The following is a 26,168-nucleotide window of genomic DNA, read 5'->3' on the forward strand; positions in this document are numbered from 1 at the left end:
GAAAAAGTCCAGGAAACAGGAAAACTATTAAATCCACAGATTCAGCAGCAAGAAACCAAAGTGATCACCCAAATCTTCCCCAGCTGAAGCAAGGCCAAGGTGCCTTAAACCAGGGATCAGCTGGGAAGAAGAACCTTGCACAGCAACTGTGGCTGCTGCTGGCAGGATGCTCCCAGAAACACATCCACTGGGAAGCAAGCATCCTGGACAAGCAGCTCCTAACCCCATCTGTGCTTAATGAGGCTGCTGGCTAATTGCTAATGAGCTTTATCAGCATGCAAGTGGTGGCAATGACAGTCAGAATGCTCCTTACAAACATCTCAATGTCTCCATCACCCTCATGTCCCTGCCTTTGCACATCCCACCGTGTCACCCTCTGGTGCCTTGCCAACCTTCCCAGGCCTGGGAGATGTTCAGGGTGGAAAACTGACCCCAAGTGGTGCCTCTGGTGGGAAGAAACACGAAGAACAACTCAAAACACCCCCGTGGAGCTCGCTCACTCACCCACCTTACTGTGTGCATAGACCACAGAGCCCAAGAGCTTCCAGGTGCCTCCCCGCCGGTCCATACGGATCATCCGCAGGATCTGCAGGAATCTCAAGCTCCTGAGTGCTGAGGTGGCAAAGACATTCCCTTGGGATCCTGCTGCCAGCACGGCGATGGATGCGATCAACACCATGATGTCTGCATGGACAGAGGGCAGAGAAAGCTGGATATATGCTCCTGAACCCATAACCAAAGCCCAGCAGCATAAAGCTCGGTGGGAAAGGGGTCTTGGGGTCTTGGGTGGGGTCTATCTGGTGCTGGAAGCAGAAATCTTAAAATGGGGGAGAGGAACCACTATGAATCTTATGGAAACATCCTGCTTTCCTTCTCCATACTCATCCTCCCCATAAAAAGTGTGCTAAACACCCCAAAGCCTGAAGTCTGATATGATTCAGAGTTAACATGACCAAACTGGATTAAATCCTGCCCCTTTTTCAGCAGCCACAGTTCCCCTTTCCCCAGAGCTGTCTAGAGGTGTGAATTTCCCCATCTAAATTGGGAACAAAAGTCTAAAGGTCCATGAGAGCAATCTCAGGGTGCTCAGAGATGTAGGGAAGACCAAGAAAAATAGCCATGCCCTATGTAGCTCAAATTCAAAGACCCTGTAAAACCTCTCTCCTCCCCAGTTCTCTGAGCCAAAAGCCTAGGAGTGCTTTTTCAGTGGAATAAACTAAAATCCTCCTTCCAACCATAGCCAGCCCCTGGACATCAAAAAAGCAGATTCTGTAGGGAATGGCACAGCTTCTGCCTGCTCCTTACCCCATTAAAAAAAAACTCCTGTGCACAGATGGCCCCTTCCACAAGGGGATTGCTGAGTACTTTCTAACCCAGAATTAATTAAGTCTCACAACTCCCTTGGGAGGCTGCTCAGCAGCACCAGAGGAGGCGAAGTGAGACACAGAGCTCCAACAACTCGTGAGTGATCTGGGGTTGAGGTTGGACACAGGATCCCACCTCCTACCCTCAGCCTTTCCCAGCTAAACTCCCTCCTTTCCTGCAGCTTTTGGGGCACACAGGGCAATGGGATGGCTCCCAGGTCTGCAGAAAACCAAGTGGGCTTTGAGGGCAACACCAGGAACCACTTCCATGGATGAAGACACCTTCTGCCTTTATCCTTTCCCTTCTTTCAGTTCAGGAAGGAGATTGAGGTGCTGGAGCAGGTCCAGAGAAGAGCTGGAGAAGAGGATGCTCAGGGGAGACCTCATCACTCCCTACAACTCCCTGAAAGGAGCTTGGAGCCAGGGGGGAGTTGGGCTCTTTTCCCAGGCAGGTATCAGTAAGACAAGAGGGTTAAGCTCTGCCAGGGGAGAGTTAGGTTGGATATTAGGAAAAAATTCTTTCCAGAGAGGGTGATCAGGCATTGGGATGGGTGGGGAGGTGGCGGATTCTCCATCCCTGGAGGTTTTTATGGCACTCAGTTCTCAGCACAGGGACAGTGGATTAAGGGTTGGACTTGATGACCTCCGAGGTCCTTTCCAATCCGGATGACTCTGTGATTCTCAAGGTAACCACCCATCAGCTGAGGATCAGCCCCCCCAAAAAGCACAGAAGAAAGCAAAGCACTGCGCAAGGAAGAGATCCCAATATTCATTTTGGTTTGAGCAACCCCCAGCAGGAGCTCAGGGCTTACCAATGACACAGAAAGGCTTGCGGGCAAATTTTAACCTTCCCCTCCAGCCCCGGTAGCGGCAGCAGCACCCAGCAGCCCAGATCCTCACAAAGTATTCCACCCCAAACACCACAATGGTGACAATTTCCTGCAAAGGAGAGACAAGGTGGTTAGTCAAGAAAGAAACAAGACGGAGAGGAAAACTCCAGAATCAAATACAAACCCACAAAGTCAGCTCTGTGCACCTGGGAGTAGCACCCAGTGGTCTGCACCCTTCTATGGGGAGCCCAGGATTGGAAGGGTTATCAGATTCTGCTCAGGGTGGTGGTGGAGTCACCATCCCTGGAGGGGTTCAAAAAATGCACATCAGGTCATGGTTTGGTTGGCACAGTTGTGTTGGGTGCATGGTTGAACTTGATGATCTTGGAGGTTTGTCTAACCTTGATTATTCTGGCTCCTCACACTTGGATTTTTATCCTTGCCCTCCTGGGGGTGATGCAAATCCTAACCATGAGCTAGGTTGTTACACTTTGTTTTGTGTTTGTGTCCACCAGCAGAGAGCTGCCCAGGACCTGCTTATCCCCCAGCCAGGTCTCCCAGGACCTTATTAGGTTAAATATCAACCCTCTCCTGAAAGAGCAGAGATGGGAATCACTGGCTCCTCCATCCTCGGACTCTTTGCAGAAGATCTGAGCTTTTTCCCTAGAAAACTGGATTGGTTGTCCCCATCTTTTCCCCTAGAAAACTGGGTTGTTTGTCCCCATCTTTTCCCCTAGAAAACTGGATTGATTGTCCCCATCTTTTCCCCTAGACAACTGGACTGGTTGTCCCCATCTGCTGGGTTGCCTGGTGGAGATCCTCCATCCACCCCTTGCTGCCAAGCAACCACACAGACACCACACATCGTGGTTCCTTCCATCACCATCCAAACTCCCTTTCCCTTCTCTCCAATTGTTCCAGTAGCAACTTTTACCCCAGCTTCCCCATCTGGCAAACCTAGCAAAGCCCTCATAAGCCCACGGTGTTTTTGATGCTGATGTAGGACAGAAGAAGACAACAAAAAGAAAGGAGATGCCCAAAGCTGGCAGCACCGTGCTGGTGTGAGGGGGATCTCTGCCTGCTCCTGCTGGGCACAGTGTCAGTGTGAGGGATTCTGGGCTGTTTAAGGAACAAAACTCTGCAAGCTTGATGTCAGATCAAACTTTGCAGGGATGTTGTAGGGTGGGAGAGGTGGAAGCTCCATGGGTGTTCCCTGTGCAGTTTTGAAGGCTGGGAGCTGGGGGACATCAGCAGCTGGGCTCAATCTCACTGCTCTGCTGTGCAACTGAAGATAAAAATAGGAGGAAAAAGAAAAAGTTTGGGAAGAAATATTCTGAAAAGGTCCTTATAAATATTTTTAGTTTGTTCTAGATTTCTCCTTTTCACACCTTCCCTATTTTTAACCCCCAGGTCTCAGCGGTCTCCACCTCCCAAGCAAGAGTTCAAACTCTTGTCCCAGTTAAACACCCCCCAACACCTCAGGTTTTTGGGTGGTTTTTGACTTTTAATGCCTCACTGGTTATTTATTTGCAATCCTCCACTTACCAGGATGTAAAGGGCTCCTTCTGAGCTGTTCTGGTACTCATCAATGGTTGAAAAGACAGACAGCACCAGGCAGGAGAAAACTAGTAGAAAACTAGGGAACAGAAAAAGAAAGGATGAAGAGAGAGAGAGGGAATGTCAGTCTCCAGAGCAGGAGTTCTTCACATTAGCTCAAATTAATCCAGAGAGCATTTTTGGACATATTTACTCTTCTGAAGCTAAAACACTGAGTAATAAATGCTCTAAATTAAACAACTGAGCAGTCAGGTGTGAAAGGATCCACTGGACTGTTCCCAGCTTGGCCTGTGCCAACCCAATTTCTCTCCCAGCAGCTCTGATAACCCTCCTGACATTATCTCCCCAAGCAGCTCTCAGCTCTTAACCACAGCATTCCAAGAAGCAGGGAAATGAGCAGGGAAAAAACTCCTTTATGAACATACGAGGTGAACCAGATGAACACAAACCCAGAGCAAACCCCCCTGATGCTCTGCACCTGCATTTTCTTCCCCAAAAGCTGACACAGGAGTGGGGCTGCACTTCTCATCCTTGGCCATCCATTTGGGATGGATTTATTGGTGTCTTTTTAGGCAGGTACTCCAGATTAATCCTCTACTACCTGGAAAAGCTGGAAACTTCCCAGCTTTGTTGTAGCATCACCAGGAGGTGGATGTTTTTTTGGGGCAAGGCATAGGATCGAGCAAGGGTTTGATCCAGTCCAAGGATGGGGTCTTTAATAGGTCTGCTCATTAAATAGGTTTGGGGTCTTTTAATAGGGTGCCCAGAGAAGCTGTGGCTGCCCCATCCCTGGCAATGGATGGGGCTTGGAGCAACCTGGGCTGGTGGGAGGTGTCCCTGCCCATGGCAGGGGGTTGGAACCAGATCTTAAAGGTTCCTTCCAACCCAAACCAGTCTGGAATCCTCTGATCTTGGTGGTGTGAGGACCTTGGTACAAAGCCAGGGCCACTTATCCTGGAGGATGGAGCTGGGCTGGCATCCCAGCCCCACAAGGACACAAAGGAGCTTGAGGGACCCAGCTCTGATATCAACTCTTTCAGCCTCTTATTTTTATCATGAAAATGAGAAGGGATTCTCAAGACCCCCTTCCATGGGGCACCCAAGTCTTGCTGCCACCTCCTTCTAGGGGCTGTCCCCCCAGCCTGACACCCCCAGGCTGTCCCCACCAAAGCTGCTTCCCCTGAGATTTGTTTTTTTTTTCCAGGTCTGCAAAGCCAAAAGGCACAAACTGCAAGGCAGGAGCTCAGCTCCCCACCTGAGTCTGCAGCTCCAGCGTCCTGCTGCAGGTTTCCTTCCCCCCCAACCCTGCCTGCTGCTTGCTCAAACAAAAGGAGAGGAATTAATTTACTCAAGATTGATTTACTGATACAATAAAGTAGGGCAGTGCAGGGAGAAACTAAAAGCTGCATTCTGTAAAAGCATTAAATAATTCATCTGTCTGGCTTTGCCTCACATTCCTACAAACTGCAGCTTGAATATTTATAAGGCTGAGTTCAGCTTGGGGGGGGTTGAGGGCTGCTCCTTGCTGCTCTACAAAAAAGAAAAAGGAGTTTTCCCTCCACTGGGTCGTGCTTGGGGCTTTGCCTTGACCATTAATGTCCCAGTAACCAGGAAAAAATGGGGGGATTTGCAGCATTTCTTTGAACCAGAGGCTGAAGCATCCCTGTCTGCTGGGGGTAAGGGACCAGCAGAGCCATCTCAGCAAAGGCTGAGCTTTGGCAGCAGCCAGATGAATTCAGCACAGACCAGATAAGGACAACTGCCTGATTTCTCACTGCAAATTTCCTCTCCTCACACTGAGCCTGGGATCTGGAGCCTTGAATATAAAAACATCCCCTGCCATCCCACACATGAGGTCCTTCGATGTCTTCTCTGGCTCTCCCTTCCCCCTCTCCAAGATGGTCTTTTCAAAGCTTTGCCATAAAAATGCCAACCACAACCTGCCCTGCAGCCAAACAGGCTCCATCCATCCCTGCATCACCCAAATTGCCTGGGCCAGGTGCTGGAAGGGGAAGGAGCAGAGCCCTGTGCTGCTGGAGGGAAATAGCTTGAGGGATGCAGATTTTTCTGCAGACTCTTATGTTGGAATGAGAAACAAATGAATAATTAAAGAAGGAATGAATAAAAAAAAAAAAAAAAAATGAGCACCACTTCAGATTGATCCAGAATGAAGCCACACACTCCACCAAGGAGCCTCAGCAGGGACAAATGCCACAAGAAAGAGGATTCCTGGATTCCTGTATGCCAGATTTGGCACTCGACATCTATTCATGGGGCTGAGAAATCACTTTATCACTTTGAATCCCAGGGGTGGGTTGTGCAAGCAGTGGTTATGTAGGGAGAGCCAGGGCAGGTCTGGGTGCTACTGGGGCAGGGAGATACCTGGGCATCCCACCCAGGGCAGGTCTGGGTGCTACTGGGGCAGGGGGATACCTGGGCATCCCACCCAGGGCAAGTCTGGGTGCTACTGGGGCAGGGGGATACCTGGATACCCCCCCCCCAGAGCAGGTCTGGGTGCTGCTGGGGCAGGGGGATACCTGGGCATCCCACCCAGGGCAAGTCTGGGTGCTACTGGGGCAGGGGGATACCTGGGCATCCCACCCAGGGCAGGTCTGGGTGCTGCTCCTGCCCTTCCTGACCACATCCCTGCAGCACAACCCTTCCCCTCAGCTCCCTGGGGCCAGTTCATTGCTGCTGCTGCTGTAATTTTGGTTCTGTGCTCCCCAGGGCTCTCAATGCCCAGGAGCCCCAACGCAGATCCTGCCAGCATTAATTACAGCAGTGCTGAGCAGCAGAGGGAAGGAGAAACAGGGGAACTTCCTGGCCAAACCCCACATGGACCAAAAAATCTCCCATCTCAGTCCCCATGAGGGACCTTCAGGCACTGGGTAAGAAATGGTCCCTGGCAGCATGGGGGGCAGGCACTGGTTCATCACAGGATGAGCTGGACAAGCATCCCAAACAGCTGTGTGCTGCTCCACAGCATCCCTGCTCGACCCTGTGGTCCATGAACCTCTTGGGAGGCTGTAAAAGGAGTCTGAGAATGAAACCTTCCTGCCAGGAAACTGAATTCAGGGGCTTGGGGTTTGTATGGCTCCTGGGAGGCTCTGAAGGATCTGCAGAACCCCAACAGAGAGGGATTGGGAGGAAAAAGGTGGGAGCTTTGCCCACAGCAGAGATGGGGTGTGTGTCCCCTCCATGGGAGCTCAGGAAGGGCAGAGGGGAACTGGGACTCTGCTTTAATTCCACCTAATCGACCCAGACAGTAGAGGAAAGGGCTCTGGATAGTAATGGATAACTTGGGAAAGAGAAACAGGCCAATAAGTAGTGGAGAGGTTGGGATGAATCTAATTTTTAAAGCTCCACAGCTATTCAAAGCAAATTACATCTGCTGCTTGACTCTGGTTAATGTTAATGTGCAATAAGGAACATTAACTATGTCCCTTCTAATGATTTTTTCCATTAAAGATGCCAATTCTGCTTAGAGCTTTGGAGAAGACAAGATTCTCCTGAGCAGACAGGAGCTGAGCATCCTGCATCAGCCAGCACCAGGATGCAGAGGGTTCTTTTGGACCACATTCTGCTCCCTGATGCCACAGAGAAAACTGGAGCCTCCTGCGACTGCATCTTCTCCCCCATCACCCATTCCTAGAGACACTCAGCACCTTCTGCTGCTCAGGGCTCCCTTTAGGCTCAGCTGTGCAAATCTGACAGCAGATAAAACCTCCAAGTCCTCCAAAGCCTGGCTTTACAGCCAAAGGTTATGTTGACTTGGAGCATCCGTGCAAGCTCCTTATTACAAGTCATAAATCCCAGGAGAAAATCTACATATCTAGGATGCATATTGCACTGTGCTGCAGGTGAGCAAGAGAAAAAGCAATGACTGAACTCTACACCCCCAAAAAAAAAATTAATTAAAATTACTTGAAACAGGAAAGATCCTTTTTTTCCTTTTTTTTTTTTTTTTTTTCCTTAAAGTACATGACAGAACCATCATAAGTTTTTCAATTAATAATCCAATTTGCCTTCCAAAAGAAACCCCCTTGGAATCTACTCAGCTATTTACACAATAATTTAAAAAGACTTTTACATTTGCTGACATGCAAACCTTGGGCTTCTTTTCCTGGAGCACCAGTGGAATAATTAAAACCTGGATGGGATGGATCCAAGACAAGGAGGTGGCACCAGCTTGTAACAAGCCACAGTGCTTGTCACACACTCCACTGGCTTTCCCTGGAATTAGGGAAGGGAATTAATGAATTGTTTAATTAGAGCAAAGGGAAAGGCAGGGATATTTTCCCACAGCCATTTGAGAGCTCCGTGATGGAAACCAACTCAAAATACTTCAAATGCTTAAAAATTACTTTAGGGTTATGATGCTTTGCTTACACCCCCAAAGAAAATAAAATAAAACCAAACTGCTGATGGACAATCCATCCATAATCCCAGCAATCCCCCTCTGGAAAAGACAAGTTTTCAAGTCTTTAAAACATCAGTGTAAATCAAAAGCCCTGAAAATGCAGGAGTGGCCACAAAGCAAGAGGCAAGGACAAAACATCCAGACCCAAGAGAACCAGAGCTTGTCAAAGGACACTCAAAGCCTCATCCAAGAGGAATAAATATTCCTCTGAATATTCAGCTCCACTGAATCAGAAGCAAAACTCTGATCATTCCAGGAGTAAATCAGTCTCATTGCACCTATCCTTAGCCAGGAGCATCTTTACTCATGCACACAGTCCTGCTCCAACGTGCAACCCAGTTACTCATTCCCAAAGCTAAACATAAGCAGAAATGCCTCACTCTGGGTTTCCACAAACCTCAGCATCAGCCAAAGTCATTTCCCAAGGCGACTTCTGTCACACACAGAGCTGAAAATAGAAGCAGGGAGTCCTGCCTTTCGGTCCTGTGCCTTAACAAATGCTCTCCTTTCCCAAAATAGCTCCTGATGGTGTCTCATTCCCTTCAGGTTGGGCCATGCCCAGCTCTGGGAGGTGGGAATTAATCAGGCTACAGAGAAGCAGGTCTTGGAGACCTGAAAGAAACTGTGTGATAGGGGTGACACCAGGATGGGAAGGCAAATGAGGTTTGTTTTCTCCTCACTCAACCCTGTTGCAACAACATCACCCAAAAAACCCCAGGACATTCCCCTGGATACCTTGCAAGGATGCAGCAAACCTCTTCCCCTTGCTGTGACAGCAAGGTGGCACAACCAAGTCACAAAAAACCCCCAAAACTCTCCTTTTTCCCCCCATTCCCTCTAGTCTGAGCTGAAAAAAAAGAATTAAAGCAGGATATGGGTTCACATATATTTTCTCTGATATCCAGTTCTGAAATCAGGTCCAACTCCAAGAGCTCCTTCAGCCCTTCCCTCTTGCTTATAACAGAGGGAGCAGAATCAGCAGCATCAGCCCCGAGTGCCCAGAGCCAGAATCCTGCCCTGACCCCAGGAACTGCCTGGATTCCAGCATCTCCACACTTCCAGGCAGGAGTCAGCTTAAGAGCTTTTCTGGACTGAAGCCTCAAAGAAAAAAACCCAGCTGGAAAGAGCAGGGACTGGAGATCATAGAATCATAGAATGGGCTGGGTTGGAAGGGACCTCAGAGATCATCAAGTCCAACCCTTGATCCACTCCCGCTGCAGTTCCCAGCCCATGGCACTCAGTGCCACATCCAGGCTCTTTGGAAAGATCTCCAGACACGGAGAATCCACTACTTCCCTGGGCAGCCCATTCCAATGCCTGATCACCCTCTCCAGAAAGAAATTCTTTCTCATCTCCAACCTAAACCTCCCCTGGCACAACTTGAGACCCTGCCCTCTTGTCTTGCTGAGAGTTGCCTGGGAAAAGAGCCCAACCCCCCCCTGGCTCCAACCTCCTTTCAGGAGTTGTAGAGAGTGATGAGGTCTCCCCTGAGCCTCCTCTTCTCCAGCCTCAACACCCCCAGCTCCCTCAGCCTCTCCTCACAGGATCTGTGCTGGATCCCTTCACCAGCCCAGTTGCCTCCTTTGGACCTGCTCCAGCACCTCAATCTCCTTCCTGAGCTGAGGGGCCCAGAACTGGACACAGGACTCAAGCTGTGGCCTCACCAGGGCTGAGCACAGGGGCAGAATCACTTCCTTCTCCATGCAGGAGATGAGCACTTACAGCAGGAAAGAGGGTTAAATTTAAGGAATAAGTTGGGGTTTTTTTTGGTTTGGGTTTTTTTTCAGGCTGGCTCTAATAATTTAAATTACTCAACACAGAATAAAAGCCTTATTAATAAAGAAATTCTAGCCCAAGTGTTCTTTTTTTTTTGTCCTCATCCAACATGAATCCCTGGGAACCATTTGCCTGTGTTCCCCCACAGCTGCAGAGGAGTCAGAGGTCTGGAGGAAAAAAAATCAAAATATCAGTCAGCCCCATGCACCCAAAGAGTCAGATTCTGCTGCAACTCAGCACTGCTGGGCTGAGCTTTTTACTTAAAAAAAAAAAAACCACCAAAAAACAACTTATTGGGGAAATATCTATTCCTGCAGCTGCAGCTCATGGCAGAGAACCCTGAAGACCACAGTACATTTATGGCACATAAAATATTGGAAATTTCAGTAATTCTTCTGTGCAGGCATTTACTCAGAGCACATCCATTGATTGCAACGGGAGGGAAAGTTGCTGTCTCATGCAATCCCTGTGTTATTCAGCTGGAAATCTGAGCACTGCCTTTGTTCCATCCCACAAGGTATTCCCCCAAAAAGAGCCTCAGCTTCCTCCCTACCTGAGAAATCACTGCTCATGACTACAGGGATATAAATCATCCCAAGCTCACCTTTATTTTTATATGAACATCAAGTTATTGCTGGTTTTTAAAGGGTAAAGCCTTGAGAAAAAGAAAGGAAATGAATTTTAAAAGCCTCCTGCATGGTTGGAGGAAGAAAGAAACCTCTTGTTGAGGTCAAGCTGCTTTGACTGACCTAGGCAAACCACTTGACTTTACCAAGCCCTAAAACTGGGTTAAAAGCAAGCTGTCCCTGTAAAGTGTAATGCTGCATCTCAACTAAACATTCCTCGAGGGACTGGGATATACAAAAATAGGCTCTGGGCTAATTGCAGATAGGGAGATTGTCTCCAACTGCAGAGGGCTGGTTCAGGAGACAGGAATAGAGCTGCTTTTGCACAGCTCTGTCCCAGAAGCAGCAGTTCAGCTGGAGCCAGAAGTTTCCTGCCCATGAAGGACAAGCTCTGGCTCTCCCTGAGCCTTCAGCTTTCCTGTCACCAACTTTGCAGGGGTTTTATATACATATATACCAAGAATTTCAGATGCCTTAACACAAGCATCCTTGCTGAGAGCATCCCCAGGAGCTGCTGCCACAGAGACCAAGTGGCTCCCAGCAGCCACATGAACCAGCCCAGACCCATGGCAGGCTAAAAACCCTAAAAACTGCCTTTTTAAAAAAAAAAAAAATCTCACTTGCCCCATGCCTCAAGCCCATGGTTGATGCTTCTGTAAAAGCAGCAACCCAGAGCTCTGCTCCCAGGCTCCCTCCCAGCTCAGAGGAAAGAACAGCCAAGATCTTGGGTCTATTGGTAATGAGAAGACAAGAATGGGGCTTCTTGGAGCCAGAGGCTAAAGGATAAATGCTGAAGCATAAAATGCCAGTGTTACCAAAGCACTGCTCATTTCATTTCTCAGTTTGTTTAATTAACCAAGTCCTGGGGACAAGAAAAAAAAAAAAAAAAAAGCAGTGTTTGCAAACTGTATAATATGCCAGAGTCAGTAATTTTGCCATCTCTCTAATTTTATTTCTCTTGTCCCTGCTAGAGACCAGGAAGGAGCTCAGAGCCAAGAAGCAGGAGAGCTGCTCCACAGCCTTTTGGTTTTAGCCTCCTGAAAACAGTGACCCCAGGCTGGGTAAAAAAAAATAAAATATGCCCAGGTAACAGGAGTGCTGCAATCATTCCCTCTCTGCAGTTTTCCTCTCACTCACACTGGTGCAAATCAGAAATAACCCCTTCCCTTCCCCCCTCCTCCCCAAAAGAGCTGCACTGCCATGGGAGCAGGGTTGGCTCTGCCAGGTCCAGCCCCTGTGAGGCTTGAGAGACAGAGTCTGGCACACAGGAAAAAATAGAAATAAAATAATTACATCCAACAGGAAGAAATAAAAGGCCTTTAGTCAGCTCTGGAGCTCTGCATCCCTTCCTCACAGCAGCAGAACATCCTCCACCTCCTTGGTGACAAAGGTGGCAGGACATGGCCCTAATGCTGCTCACATCCCTGAAAGTGCAGGGATGGGAATGGTTCTGCTGGAATAGTGCAGAGAGGCAGCTCTGGAGGGGCTGCAGAACAAACCCAGGTCCCCAGGGAGCTCAGGCTTGACAAAGCAGAGCTCTTCAGCCTTAAAAACTTGCTGAACCAGCCAGCTCTGCTGCAGGGAGGGGAGAGCATCACAGCAGCTGCCAGTCAAGCTCTGTGGAACTTCAGCACCAGAACAACTATTTTGGGTCCTCCAGGAGCTGCCACTTACAAGCCCTGGTCCTTTTCCAGCAATTTCCCCTCTCCAGCACTGAAGTTTCCCTGAGCTGCAGCCAGATTTGCCCTGGGGAGATCTTCTACCACCATCCCCCTGGGTGTCTCCTGGGCTTGCAGCAGAGCCAAACCTCCTTGGGACCCCCTCCCCAGCTGCACAGACAGCAGCAGGGCAGCCAGAGCCCAAGCTTCTCCTTCCTCCTGATTAATTAATCCCCAGAGCCAAGAGGCAATTAATCATTTCTGTCCTCCCTTGCTTCTCCCCCAGCATCACTCGCAGGCAGCCAGTGAACAGACAGGTATGGGGGGGGAGAAGAGGTGAAGGGGGGCTCAGCCCCCAGCCCCCCAACTCTCCAGAGCTCTTTCCACAGTAGAGATTGCCTGGAGAGGAGAGGAAGGAGCTGCTCCTGCCAGCAGCAGAAATAAAGCCAACTGCACTTACAATTTAACCTTGATTTGAAGCCTTCCAGGCTGAGCACTTTGGGGGTCTCATGGCAATCAGGGCTGAGCACCCCACTTGGGTGCAGGAATTGAACCTCTCCTGCTATCCTGGCTCCCTAAAGCCATGAGACTGATGCCATCACCCATCTGGCTGCCTCCCTGCCCTTACTCTTTGAACCTGGGGGCCAATTTGAGCCAAATCCACCCAAGTCCACAAGGGTTAGACTTGATGATCTCAGAGGTCCCTTCCAACCCAGCTGATTCTATGGTTCTATGAAGCACAGTGATGGGCAGTGATGCCCATTTTGGTGGGACCAGGACATGCCAGGAAGGCTGGAAAAGCCAAAAGCTCAGAGAAAGCAGCTCCTCTGAGTTCCCCTGCTCAGCAAATGAGAGGTTTGTTCCCTCTCCTGCTTTCCCTGCACCAGTAAACACACCAATAAATAGCAAGCTGCAGGAGGCAGCTGATTGCGTGGTGAAAAGGTGGAAAACATCTAAAAATGATTAAAAGCAGGGAGGAAAACCAGGAGAGCAAGCTGCATATTATGTTCTCAGAGGAGGAGCTGTTCAGCTGGTGAGAAGCAGGGAAGGTTTTGCTGCCCACCCAGCAGCTCCGGGGGATGCTCAGGTCTTTTGTGCAATTCCCTCTTTGCAAAGCTCCCCAAGACTCTTGACATGGGACCACACCAGCTCCACGGCTGGGATGGGATAAGAGCAAGGCCAGGGAGGGAAGCCAGGGATTTTTACAGCTCCCAGGTGACAGGGACAGAGGGCAGGGAGACTTTAAGGCTGAGGCAGGATTATCTCGCTGCCGTTCCAACGCGCCGGTAAATCAAAGTCGATGGGAGCCATATGCTCTGCTGGGAAGCATCCATCTCGTTGCCAGGGAAACATCCTTCCTGTTTAAAATGGCAGGCAAAGGCTTGCAAAAACCTGCTTTTACCTTCCTTTTCCCAGGCACCAGGTCCCCTGGGATCACACTACCCTGCTGGGAGAGCTGCTGCAGCATCACTCGAGAGCTGGGGAAGGGGAAATCAGAGCCAGGCTGACAGCACTGGGACCCTGCTTCCAATTCCCAGGGAGTTCCTGTGGTTTATTCCCAAGGAAGAAATATGAGGGATCACACCTGCATGGGTCACACCAAGCAGGTCTACTCAGGGATGCTGTGGAGCACCCATCTGTGGGGCAAGACACTCCTGGAGCAAGAGAAAACCAGCAGCAGGACCATGGCCTAGGTTACTGCTGCTCAAATCCAGCCTCTTGCAAAGCAGCAGGTTAAAAAGCAAACAAAAAAACCCCAAAAAACCAACTTTCTGGGGCTTCAGGCTCCTAAAAATAATGATAAAGCCATCACTGAGCTCAGCAGCTGGCCCCAGGTCTCCTCCTCCACATCTGCCCATCCTTGCTGCTCCCTCTGAGCAGAAGGTAAAATCATTGCCAAGATCCTTGGCCAGGTGGGAAGGGACCCCCCCCAGGGCACAATCTGTAATCCAGAACCACAGAAGTCCTGGTAAAAAATGCTCTCCAGCTTTTTCATGTTAATGAAGTTGCTGGAGATGTTTTAGAAAGAAGAGACAGAGCAGCACCGATGGGGGTGCTGGGATAGAAAACCAGCCATCCTCTTCCAAAGATGTTCTATGTTTACTCCCAACATCAGCCTCTCATAAAGAAAATAAAAAGGGGGAAAGGGGACAAAACCAAAGTTCTCCTCATTTATTGTAAATTCCACAAGCAGATGAAGCCAATTGTGAAACAGTGTTTTCTGTTCTGATAAGTAACTCTGCTCTAACAACCTTTATAATGGAGACCAGAGACAACATCTAATAATTCAAAGCCCAGGAAGGCCTGGTAGGACAAAGATCCATAAAAAAGTCTCCTTGCCTGCCTGGGAGATGGTTATTCCTGCTGGAGAAGGGAGAGGCTGGGATTGCAGCCCAGGGAGCAGTGATGCTGGGTTACCCTGCAGCCATCCCATGGCACCAAATTCCTCCATATCTCAGGTCCCATACTGGAGAAGAGGGGCAAGGATTCCCCCCAGCACCCAGGGGCAGAGCTGAGGTTAAGCCCAGGACCTGGCCAAGAGCCCCAGCAACCAATAAATCCTTCTAGAGGAGCAGAGAGCCTGGCACAAACCCACTGCACAGCTCACCAAGGGACCAGAGCCAGCAGCAGCATCTCAAGTGACAGAATCCCACACCAGTGACACCAGGATGTACCCAGCACCCCAACCAAGGTCCTCATCCTTCCCCCCACCTCTACCCTATCCCCAGGCAATCCTGAAATCCCTCTCCCTGTCTCCAACTTTGGCTCTAAACCCAGGTGGTGGCAGCAGCAGAGGCTGCAGCACAAATCCTCCCATCAGAGCCGCCTCCTCCTCCCACCCGAGTTGGGAAGGAGTCACCTTCACTTGGTGGCACTGGAGCAAGATGTCCCCAGCCACTCATCAGCCAGCTCCAAGATGGGGCTGTCTGGGAATTATGTCACCAGGCACTGTGACAAGTATCAAATGGCCTTTCCATGCTCCTCTGAGCTCCTTCCTACCTCCTGCTTGGCTCTCAGCCTCCTGAGGGCTCTGTGCTGCTGCTTTTTGGGGACAAAAGTGACAAGAGCAATGAGGGGGTAATAGGCAGTAGTGTATTTTGAGTCAGGGCATCACCATCCTGCTGCTGAACCCAAGCAGGAGCAGCTCTCCATCCATCCTGGTTGTGTAACTCAGGCACCCAGGATGTGCCCTGGGATCACGTTGCCATTCCCTGCAGTCCCACATTCTGTACTCATGAAAGGATGCTCAGGGTTTAGCTTCCTTTCCAGCACATCTCGTGGTTTGTTGTGTTTTTGGGGTTTTTTTTAATTCAGTTTTCCTTGGAAACTGCAAAGAGGAAGCAGGAGGGGAAAAAAAAAAAAAAAAAGATTAATCTTCATTTCATTTCCACTGCTCTTCCAGCAAGTGAAAAATAAGTCAGGCATCACACTGGGGGGTTTGTGCAACCTTGCTGGGCTGCTCCACCAGCCCTGGTTTCAGATGTGGGATGCACATCCCAGCAGCTGGGAATGCCACAGCATGGGCAGGCTTGGCTCTGGCTGCTCTTCCCAACTCACATCCCCCAGGGATGTGGCTACAAGGTAGAGGGACCTCTCTGGCCTCAAAGGGCCAATCCATTGGCTTTATTCCTTTTTCTGGGGTTTTTAATAGCCAGCTGCTCCCACATGGAGTGCAGGTGCTGCCCAGGTGCCAGAGTTCCTGCCTAGGGATGGGTCAAGGCCAGGCAGGGTAAATCCCTATCCTACCACCAGGTCTCCCAGATCTGACAATTCCAAAGCACAGATGGAAGCTTGAGGTTGGGATGTCACCTATTTTTAGCTGCCTACATCCCCATCTCCTGGAAAAAGAAGGACAGACATCAAGTCCTCTCCACTTCTCTTATTCAGGCACTTTGATTCCCTTTTCCTGGACTCCTAACCTCAAATTCTTTTTCCCTTACTAAGGCAGGTTAATCCATCACAATTTACAGCCAAGTTTCAGACCTGCAGGGTGTTATTTATCCCTCACTTAGATGAGAAATCCACTGATTCACAGACTGAGCCTCAGCAGCCCCCTCTGTGCCACAGAACATGATTTGAGATGCTCCCCCCAGCCACCAAGATGCACCGAGGGTTGCAGAGTCAGGGCACAGAGAGGGTTAGAAATCAAACAGGATTTCTGCTGAAGGAAAAAAAAAAAAAAAATCAGCAACAAAAGGTCAATGCAGAAATCCTTCCTGCCCCTCATTAGCTGGTATTGTAAGAGAAGCTGCTGAATAATTGCATTAAAAACATCTCGATGGCAATGGGGAAATATGGAAAAGAAAAAAATTAAATAAAAAAAAAAGGGGGGGGGGGGGGGGGGGAAATAATTCAATGACTGCACAAATTAGACCCAGAGAAAAGGAGAATTTCCTGAGCTCTTTTTCCTTCCCTCCTGGAATAGCCAGAACTAAGAAAGAGGCAACCATAGCCCCGTGCATCCAGTAGCCACAAGGACCAAACCACAAGGTCACATTAACCAAGTTCCTTCAGTGCTGCTGCCGATTAAATGCATCCGTCCCTCAGGCTACAGAGCCAGAGCCTTCCTCAAGTGCCAGCAATTTAGTTCCAGACAGAATGACATGAGGACTTGTCCCTCTGGCTCAGGGTGATGGTTAATTGGGTGTGAAGGCAGCTTTGGGATGAGCACTGCCCTCAGCATGCTGGCTCCTTTGCAGCTCCCCGGAGAGCTGTGATGTGAGGGGCTCCTCTCCTTGCACCCCCAGATTCATCCTGCTTTCTGCAGGGCCACCAAATAAACATGGGATGGGGCTGAAAAGGAGCAGCCCAGGAGAAAGGACCCAGAGAAATTCCTCCAAAGCTGGTAACATCTCCAAGGAACCCATCTCCACGTGCCTGTGGCACCTCCAGCCCCTGCACTGACACTGATCCCACTCAAATCTCTCACCTCCTCTAAAGAAGAAAAATCAAAAGCATCAGCAAAGCAACCTTGGGGGAGAAGAGAAGACAGAAATCCCACTTCCCCCTTGGACACAACCCACCATAGAGCATGAACTTCTCCTGGATATGGACACACACTTTGTCCCTACAAACTGCAGCACCCAGATGGACAAATGTCCCATGCAAACTCCTACCCCTGCTCCTCCAGCCAGGAGAGATGAGATCAGCATCATGAAGGCTCCAAGGGATGGAGCCAGTTGCAGGGTTGGTTTTGCTGCTCATTCAAGTCCAGAGGACTTTAATTTATATGTACAAAGAGAGTCAGGGCAGGATCCAAAAGCGGAAGAGAGAGACACCCACTCCCAGGGAGTGTAACACACACTGCAATAAATAGCTCCCTCCTGAAGGAGATGGCTGGGGAATCTCATCAATCCTTAAAGCACAAATCATTCCTAATGGACCCCTGGAAACTTGGAGGAAGGCCCAGCAAGAGGTTAACTAGACAAGAGTTGGTATTTCCAGGCTGGGCAGGCACAGAGGGAGGGTGACTGAGTCACATCATTAAACCCATCTCTGGTGTTGAACCAACAGCCTGAGCCCTTCACCCAGCCTCCCCGTTTCAAGAGCAATGAGTAGGCTGTGATGTTGAGGTTTTTGTTTTTCACTGCTCCTCCTGGAAGCATCCAGGCTTCACCACCACATGACTCCAAGTGGTGGGAGGCACAAGCCTGGCTCCCTGCTTGTCCAGCTGTAACACAGACATCCAACTCCTCTGCTCTCCTCTTGAGGGAGAGATGGAGTGCTCTGACAGCCCTCATTACCTTCTCCAGATCAGGTAACAAACCTCCAAGCAAGTATAAACTCAATTAATGGCCACTTCGAGTTGTGTGACAGCCCAGAACCAGGCAGCTGAACAAGCCTCTCAGCACTGTCATTTCCCCGTCACACACACACACACACAACACTCCAACAATCAGAAAGCCAAGAAACCCAACTCACAGCCCTCTCACCTGCTGGTAACAACAGGAATAGCTGAGCAAACTGCCCCAGCATGGATGATGCAGGGCTCAGGGAAGATTTGTCCTCATCTTGACAACCCAAAGTCAACCCTCCCGTGGTCCTCAGGTCATGGCATTGCCTATTTGTTCATCTGCTCCAGCCACAGCCTGCCCAAAGCTGGGGGAAACCCACCCAAAAAAAAAGCTTGGGGGGAAACCTGACCCAAAAAAACCTGGAGGGAAGCCCACCCAAAAAATAGCTTGGGGGAAAACCTGCCCCCAAAAAAAGCTTGGGGAGAAACCTCTCCCCCAAAAGAAGGTTTCTTTGGCAAACCCAAGGTGCACAAATAGAAACCAACCACTTATTCAAATAAAGGCCAAAGTGGAGCAAAGATCTACCAGCAGCCCCCTACAACTCCTTTACACCTTTCCTCTCTCCCGTTGTTCTGTACACTCAGTCCTTACAGCAGGAGCTGCTTTTTCTTGGCTTGATGTTCAGAACTGCAGCCTGTAGCCTCCTATTTCCATTTGGGGTGCTTGCACACTGCTGTAATATTAACAGAGAATCTTTTTCCCCTTGGGAAATAAAACCCCTTTGGTATTTAACTATTATTTGAGCCAAGTTTGTCTCCTTCCACCCTGCATATGAGTTTTTCCAGCCCCATCAAAGCAGAGTTACAAACACTGTGCAGGTATTGTGTTGAGAGGAGATGGGGAAGGTGTACATGAGTCACCTTTCAGGCAGGATTTCTGCTACCTTTATTTTTTTTTTCCCCTCAGGCATCATAATAACTTTACAGAGAGTGACAGTGGAAGCTGTGTGAGGATGCCCTGCCCTGCTGTGCTCACCCATTGCTCTGCTCCACACCAGCTCGAGCCATATTTTCCTTTGACATTGTCACCTCCCCGGGTTGGCAGAGCTCAAAAGGAGAAAGCAGGACTTCCCAGCACATCAGGGTTTATTTACAAATGAAGCATGCAGGAATCCCCAGGAAAAGCCCTCTCCAGAAGGCAAATAGTTCTGCCTCTTTCAATCTTGTCCTGAAGAAGCCACATGCCAGCCACCACCATAGGCTGCTGGCACTCAGATGGAGAGAGGTCTCCTTGCCCTGTCCCACCCTCCTGAGGGACATATTTAAAAAAAAAATAAAAAAAAAATTAAAAAGGCTTTCTGGATGAAGACTAAGTCATTGGGCACTCTCCAAGTGCCAAAACACAACTGCAGCTGCTTAAGGTCTTGAAGCAGCATTAATAAACCTTGATTATCTTCTGATTTCCCCTGGGATTTGGGTTGAAGTCCACCAATTGAGTAGGGTTTGCTCTCCAGGTTCTGTTCTCAAAACCCCTTCTCAAACATGGCTGGGGAAATGATGAATAAATCCACATGAACCCCCCCAAACACCTTCAGTGCAAGTGTTGGAGGAGGAGGAGTTCATCCAGGATGAGGTCAGGATGAGAACTCTGTGGGGAGCCAAAGTCACCCACAGCTTCAGTGAGGTGACCAAATATCACACAACTCATCCTTACCAGAGGGAAAAAACCCAAAAACCCTACATTTTTTTATCCTCATCTGGATATATGGGCTCATCTACCAAGGAACCACACAAACACCTCCTCCTGCAGCCCTGCTGGGACCATCTCCTGCCAAAGGTGAGTTTCAGAGTGGTCTGAGCCACCTCCCATCTAACTACAGTCAGGAAACCCAGTTCAGACACCATAATAATCCTATTTTACAGTGTGGTTCAGTTTTGGACTGCCAGGGGGTAAAACCCATTGCCTGATCCTGCAGCAATCTCAGAGCTGGAGACATCTCTGATGCATCCTCCAGGCACAGGCTCACATCTGCCCAAGAACCACAGCAGAGGCAGAGTTTAATCCTTTGTAGGAATCCTTCTCCATCTTTCCCAGCTTCTCCACCTTTCCAGGAGGGCTTGGAAAGAGGAATCTGTCCCTCAAGAAGCAGCTAAGAAACCTGCTAATCCTTCAGCCTACTTTCAAAGGGATTATGCAGGGCTAAGTGTTTGCTGCTTGAAGTCCAGAAGTCAAACATCAAATTGAGGTGTTTGGTTTGGGGTTGTTTTTTTTTTTTATCCTGGTTTAGTCCCACTGATACCTGAATTTACAAGCAAACCCTCTGCCCTACCAAAAGAATGGCAGTGTCTCATCCACCTGATATCCCCTCCCTTTTGCTGCAGGGCAAAAACCCCAATCCAAACAAAAAACCAACAAATGAACAAATAAAAACCACATAAACCAACCCAACCAAAAAAACCACACAAGCCCAACCCAAAAAACAAGGCCAACCCAAAAAACCCCACACAAATCCAACCCAAAAACCAACCCAGCCCCCAAAGAAACCTAACACAAACCCAACCCAACAAAAACCAAACCAAACCCCACAAATCAAGATGTGATTTTTGCTACCAGCACCTCTTTAAGCAGCTCCCATCTTCCCCTTTAGGATGGGGTTTGGGGCTTGCTTTGGGGGTTTTATTCCCTCTTACAATAAACCAGGGCAATGGAAGACCCATCTCATTGTGCTGCAGCAGAAAAAGGAGGTCACCCCGAGGATCTGCTTGTTTTTCATTCCCTTAATGTCAGTGTGGGGTGAAGATGACTACAGGAACATGACACATTAAAGCATCTGAAATCAGGTTGCTCCCACCAAGCTCTGAGTAAGCAGCTGAAGAGGAGCTCATCAGGCATCACCCCGTGAAGGTCCCTCTGGTCCCCAGGACAGACACAACCCCATGGCTGAGCCCATCACTGCCACAGCCCCATTAAACCCAGCATTTACAGGAGATCTGGGTTGGGGCCTTCACCCCACAAACTCACTGGGACATGGGGAGAAGAACCCAGGAGGGCCACGTGTGGATGGGCTGAGTGTGGGGGGGCAGGGAGGGCTTTGCCATCCCCACCACCTCTCAGTGTTTGGGGATGGGGAAATGAGGCAGAATTAGGTTTGCACCTCATTCCCAAATGGCATAAAACAAACAAATCTAGAAAATTCCAAGTGGAAAACCAAACACCCCACAAAGCCAACCCAGGCAGCAGAAAAACAGCTGGGGGTCCCCAGAGGCATTCAATCTGATGCCAGAAGTTACCTGGAAACACAGCTCTGTAGGAAATAACCCCATTTTCACCAGTCCCTGAAGAAGGGAAGATGTCCCAAAAGAGGCCACCTCTGCACCAAGACCACCAGGGAAGCAATTGCATCAACTCCCCATCCTCCCAGCACCAGCTGTGGCCATGCCAGGATGCAGGCAGTGCAAAGAAACCTTCTGGAGATGGAGAAGGAGAGAGAGAGGTGGCTTCTGGCTGAGTTAAAAGGGAAGAACAAAGGGGATGGGGATGGCATAAGGACATTTTAATAGAATTAGACAAGGAGGAAATGTTCTTCCTTATTATAATTTAAGTCTGTGCACTTGCTTAATTAACTGGATGCAAGGTGCACTCTATGCAGATAAAAAATGCACCCAACCTATTTTTAACACGGTGAGGAAGACACATTGAGGTTGTATGTTCAAAGGAGGAAATGAAGAATGAGGCTGTCCCTGGGCACACAGCTGCAAAAGGCTCTGAACAGGGGCTCCTCCCCCCAGCTCTGCCAAACCCCAGCAGCTCCCCATGGGGAGGGGTCAGTAAAGGGGTCTCCAGATGTATGGGGTTAAGAAGGTGCCCAAGCAAGTACCTGGCACAGATTGGGACAGAATGCAGCAGTATTCTGAAATAAGATGGCATGGAGAGACCAAAAAAAAAGTTAAAAAAAATCACTTTCAAGTATCCCAGCCCCCCCAAACTCATCACCACTGAGCACAGTTATGAAGACCAAAGTAAAAGGACTAGAAGACCAAAAGATTGAAATGATTGAAAGAAAGAAGAAGTTTGGAAGCAAAATGCCTCTCTGTGGAGAGAACAAATCTCAAGATGTAAAATGCTGCTGCATCCCTCCAAAAGCCTGGCCTCTTATTTAGGCACAGCTCAACTTTTCAGGTTTCAGCTCCAGCTTGAACAGAATGAGGCCACGTGCTGCATTGCTGAGGAAAGAATAAAAAAAAAAAAAAGAGGGGAGAATAGGAAAAAAAAATGTTGAGACAAATACTGGGAGAAGATGAGAAAAAAGGAGGCTCAGCACTGAAGGGTTCACCTGCAGCCAGGCTCAGAAAATGGGATCCAGAGGGTTGTGCAAAATATATTACATGGACCCTGAATACACACCCAGCCTCCCACGAGCACATCAGCCACTTGTGTCAGTGTAGGAAGAGCTTTTAAGTACACAAATCAAGAAAAATATAAACTAGTGTTTGTGCTCCCAGAGGTAACAGATTTTACAGAGCCAACATCAGAGATAAGACCACGGTGATGAGTTTGGGGCAGGAGTTCCCTGGTTTTCTGATGAATTAAAATGGTGCAAAGGGGGATGAGTGGAAGAGGAGGTGGAGGAAGAAATCTGGTGGATTGGATCTAAAAGATGCAGAATTGGGAATAAAGGCAACTTGAATAAGAATCTCAAGGCAGTGCATCAGTCACCCAGGCAATCCCAGCCTGGGAGATGGGCCCCAGAGGCACCTCTCCTATTTATTAAAACATATTCATGCTGGAAGAGTCTCTACACCCACAGTCTCCCCCTCCTACTACACTACAAGGGGGTTTTTTTGCTCAGGGCTTTGGCACAAAATGGGGTTCAGGGCTGGAGAAAACAGCATGACCCCAATAGGGTGGGCAGGACATCCCACAGACCATCAGGACATTCAGGGTAGCTCCAGCCCTCCCATACAAACTTGATGACCTTGAGCCAGTCCCTTCATCCTCCCTTATCTTTGAAAATAATATCTTTGAATCCTTTATCTGTGTTCTCTGTCTGGGTTAGAGACTTCTAGGTACAGAAACTCCCCCCTTTCCCTACCCCACTCCAACACATAGGGGCCTGGGAAGGGCCATGCCAGGCTCACCCAGGCAGCAAGGGGCAAAACCCATGAGCATGGGTTTATCCCAGTTATTTTGTATGATGTTTGCCACATCTTTCAGCTCTTTAAATAATGTATAAGCAAACCACCACAGCTAAACCAATCATATGCCTTGTTCAGGAGACTGGAGTCCATGTAACTTCCCCAGACACAGTAAAAAAAACAAACAAAAAACTATTTTATCACCAATGCTTCACAGACATTGGTGAAATTACAACCCCAGCCCCCAGTTTCACCTCCATTTCCTCCTGGGTGTGTAAGCAGGGGGCAGAAGATGGTTCTGCAAGGATTACATCTCCTGGATGGCTTGGGCATCAGCCCCAAGGTGAGCCAGGGAGGCCACCCAGGTCCCAGCACATCCCAGGCCAGTGGTGGGCACAGTCACCCGTGCGGTCACAGAAGGTACAAGTGGAGTCAAAAGCCCAGGAGATGTGCAGATGGGTTGGGGGGGGGAGGTAGCTACATGGTAAATTCTAAAAGGTATCCTCAGACTGGCAGCAGGAACAAGGCATTGACAGGACAGGGAATTCTGGTCAGAGATGAGTCTGAGATGCCCCTATTCCTACCCCTGCCTGCCCAAGCAGAGAGCCAAAGGGGTCAGAAGTTAAGAAAGAGCAGCTAAAGATGCCACAGCAGCTTAAAAAGCCTCCAGCACCTCCCATCTCTGCCACTGTCACCCCAGCATCCCCAAACTGGGGGCTCACCTGTATTTTACAGCACATTATCCCACACAGCATTGCCCCCTCCCTGGCACACACCCAGCTCACAACACCAACACTCAAGCCCTCAGCGTGATCCTGGAGGATTTTGCAGCTCAAACCAACAACTCCAGAGGATAATCAGAAGTCCCAGCACTGGATTTCATGCTCCTCATAGCCACAGATGAGCTCCACGGATGTTCCCTCTTCTCCTCTCCCATGTCCCTGGGGAAATGAGCTCCTCACAAGGTCCCCAACACCCCCTGCAGTGCAAAAAGCTCCCCCTGCCACCCCCTGTCCAACTGGACTCACCAACACCTCCCTGAAAGGCCTCAATGTACAAAATGGCTGAGGACCAGAAAGCACATCCCAACCCCTTCTCTGGGAACAGCCTAACAGCAAGAGGATGGGGAAAACCCCATGAAAGGCCCCAAAACCCCCTCTTGCTGGTGCCGATAGAGGCCCTAGCCATGATTAAAAAATAGCAAAACAAAAAAAAAGCCACTGGTACCAAGGGAATGAGCATCCCAAGGCTGCAGAAGAGCCTGGTGGGACTGTGGAAAGTCCCAGAGGAATGGGAGTTGCAGTCACACAGCGATTCATCTTGACCCTCCCTCCCTCCCCAATCCTCTAAAGAAGGGGAAGGCAGCAGCGCTGCAGCGATGCCTTCAGGTGCGGGCAGCATCCTGCGGGGCTGCTGTGCCCATCCCAGCCTCAGAATTCCGGGTGGCAGAGGGGAAATGTGGCTCCCGGGACTGCTCCTTTGTTTACTGCTCCATCGCTGGGCAGCCAGGAAGCCCCAGACGCTGATCAGCATTTCTTTCTAGACACATCTTCAATTCAGCCGCTTCCCACAGGGGGACAAGAAAATCCCTCCAGAAAACCCAGGGCAGAACCACAAAACCCATCCCGAGCCCTTCGTATGCAAAGATGGGGCGAGGTGGGGGGGGGGAGAAGGAGAAGTGGGGGGGCGGTGGGTGGAGGGGAAGGGAAGGAGAGACAGTGCCTGTGCGGAGCTTTTTTGTTCCTCTGCTCACATCATTGCTATGGTGATTTCAAGCAAGACGGAGGAGCGGTCCCTACCCATCACTCCCGCTCCCTGCACCGACCGCATGAGCATCTCCCTTCCCCCGCAAACGGGGAGAAGGGAAGGGTGGGGGGGACAAAGAGAGAAAACAAGGGGCCCGGTGCATTGCACCTCCCCGGGGGAGCCGCCGCCGCCGCCGCCACCCCCCAGCTCTGCAGGGGCAGCTTTTCCATCCTCCTCCATCTCCTCCATCACCGCCCCCCTCCCGGCAGCACACACACCCCCTCCCCGGGCGCAGGGTGTTGGGCACCGGGCCCCCCGCACCGGCTGCTCCGGGAGGGATGAAGGGGACAGACGGACACACTCAGAGGGATGGAGGGGACAGACGGACACACTCAGCATCCCCTCCCCACCCCCCCGAGCTCCGCAGTCAGCCCTGGCACCCTGCATCCCCTCCCTGCAGCTGGAGCAGCCTTCCTCTTCGCCATGCATCTTTTTTTTTTTTTTCTTTGGGGGGCGGGGAGGGGATGGGAGTGGAGGGGGGGATAGACCCGGACTGGGTATGGATAGGAGGGGGGGTCTCTCCCATCGGGTTTACCTCCCCCATCACCATCACCCCTTTTACTCACACGTATGCGTGGTAAATGAAAGCCCAGCCCCGCGGTCTCTCCAGAACATTGTAGAGGAAATTCTGCAGCTTGCGGTAAAAAGCATTCCTTTTAGGGGGCTTCCCGCTTCCCGAGACCCCGGAACGGGGTTTGCTGAGGATGCTGCCCCGTTTGCTGCTCTCGGAACCGGCGATGAGGAGAGCTCCGTCCCGGCTGGAGTCCGGGGCTCCCGGGTCCAACCCCACAAAGCCCACCTTCAGCTTCTTTTCAGAGGCGGGTCCCGGGTAAACGCCTCCGTTGCGGGATTTTTGCACCATGGTGGCGGCCGGGGGGTTAGGGGTGAAGGGGGGCAGCGGGGCCGGGGGCGGCGGGGGGGGCTCCGCCCGCGCTCCCCGCCGCTGCTCCGCGCCCGGCGCAGGCGAAGCCGCAGGAGCCGGCTGGGATCGGCTCCGACAGCACCGCCCTCAGCCCGCCCCGTTAACCCTTGGAGTCCCCCCTCCTGCAGCACCTGGATCCGTCCCGAAAAATAAGAGATTTTTCTACACGGAATAAAAAATAAAAAAAAGGCTCTGGACTGTCTCCTACCAAAAAACCCAATAACAACAACGAAAGAACCAAACCAAACAAAAAAACCCAAACCCCACAACATTTGGCATCCTAGAACCCCAAACTGGGCTAGGTTGGAAGGAACCATCAACACCATCTAATTCCAACAC

General features: G+C 50.1%; 1 protein-coding gene across 5 annotated transcripts in view; it reads right to left on the reverse strand.

Annotated features, from left to right (window-relative positions):
- KCNQ2 (potassium voltage-gated channel subfamily Q member 2) overlaps positions 1–25,769 on the reverse strand; it is a 64,432-nt gene extending 38,663 nt beyond the window's left edge. For all 5 annotated transcript variants that reach the window (XM_030463030.1, XM_030463031.1, XM_030463029.1 and 2 more), the window contains exons 1-4: positions 25,474–25,769; positions 3,740–3,830; positions 2,177–2,303; positions 509–684 (exon numbers count right to left, since the gene is read on the reverse strand). In XM_030463030.1, coding sequence (XP_030318890.1) covers positions 509–684; positions 2,177–2,303; positions 3,740–3,830; positions 25,474–25,769 — 690 coding nt within the window. The remainder of the gene's footprint in view (positions 1–508; positions 685–2,176; positions 2,304–3,739; positions 3,831–25,473) is intronic.
- Between the last annotated feature and the right edge of the window lie 399 nt (positions 25,770–26,168).

This window comes from Calypte anna, chromosome 20 (genome assembly GCF_003957555.1).
Source record: "Calypte anna isolate BGI_N300 chromosome 20, bCalAnn1_v1.p, whole genome shotgun sequence".
In the NCBI taxonomy this organism is placed as follows: Eukaryota; Metazoa; Chordata; class Aves; order Apodiformes; family Trochilidae; genus Calypte; species Calypte anna.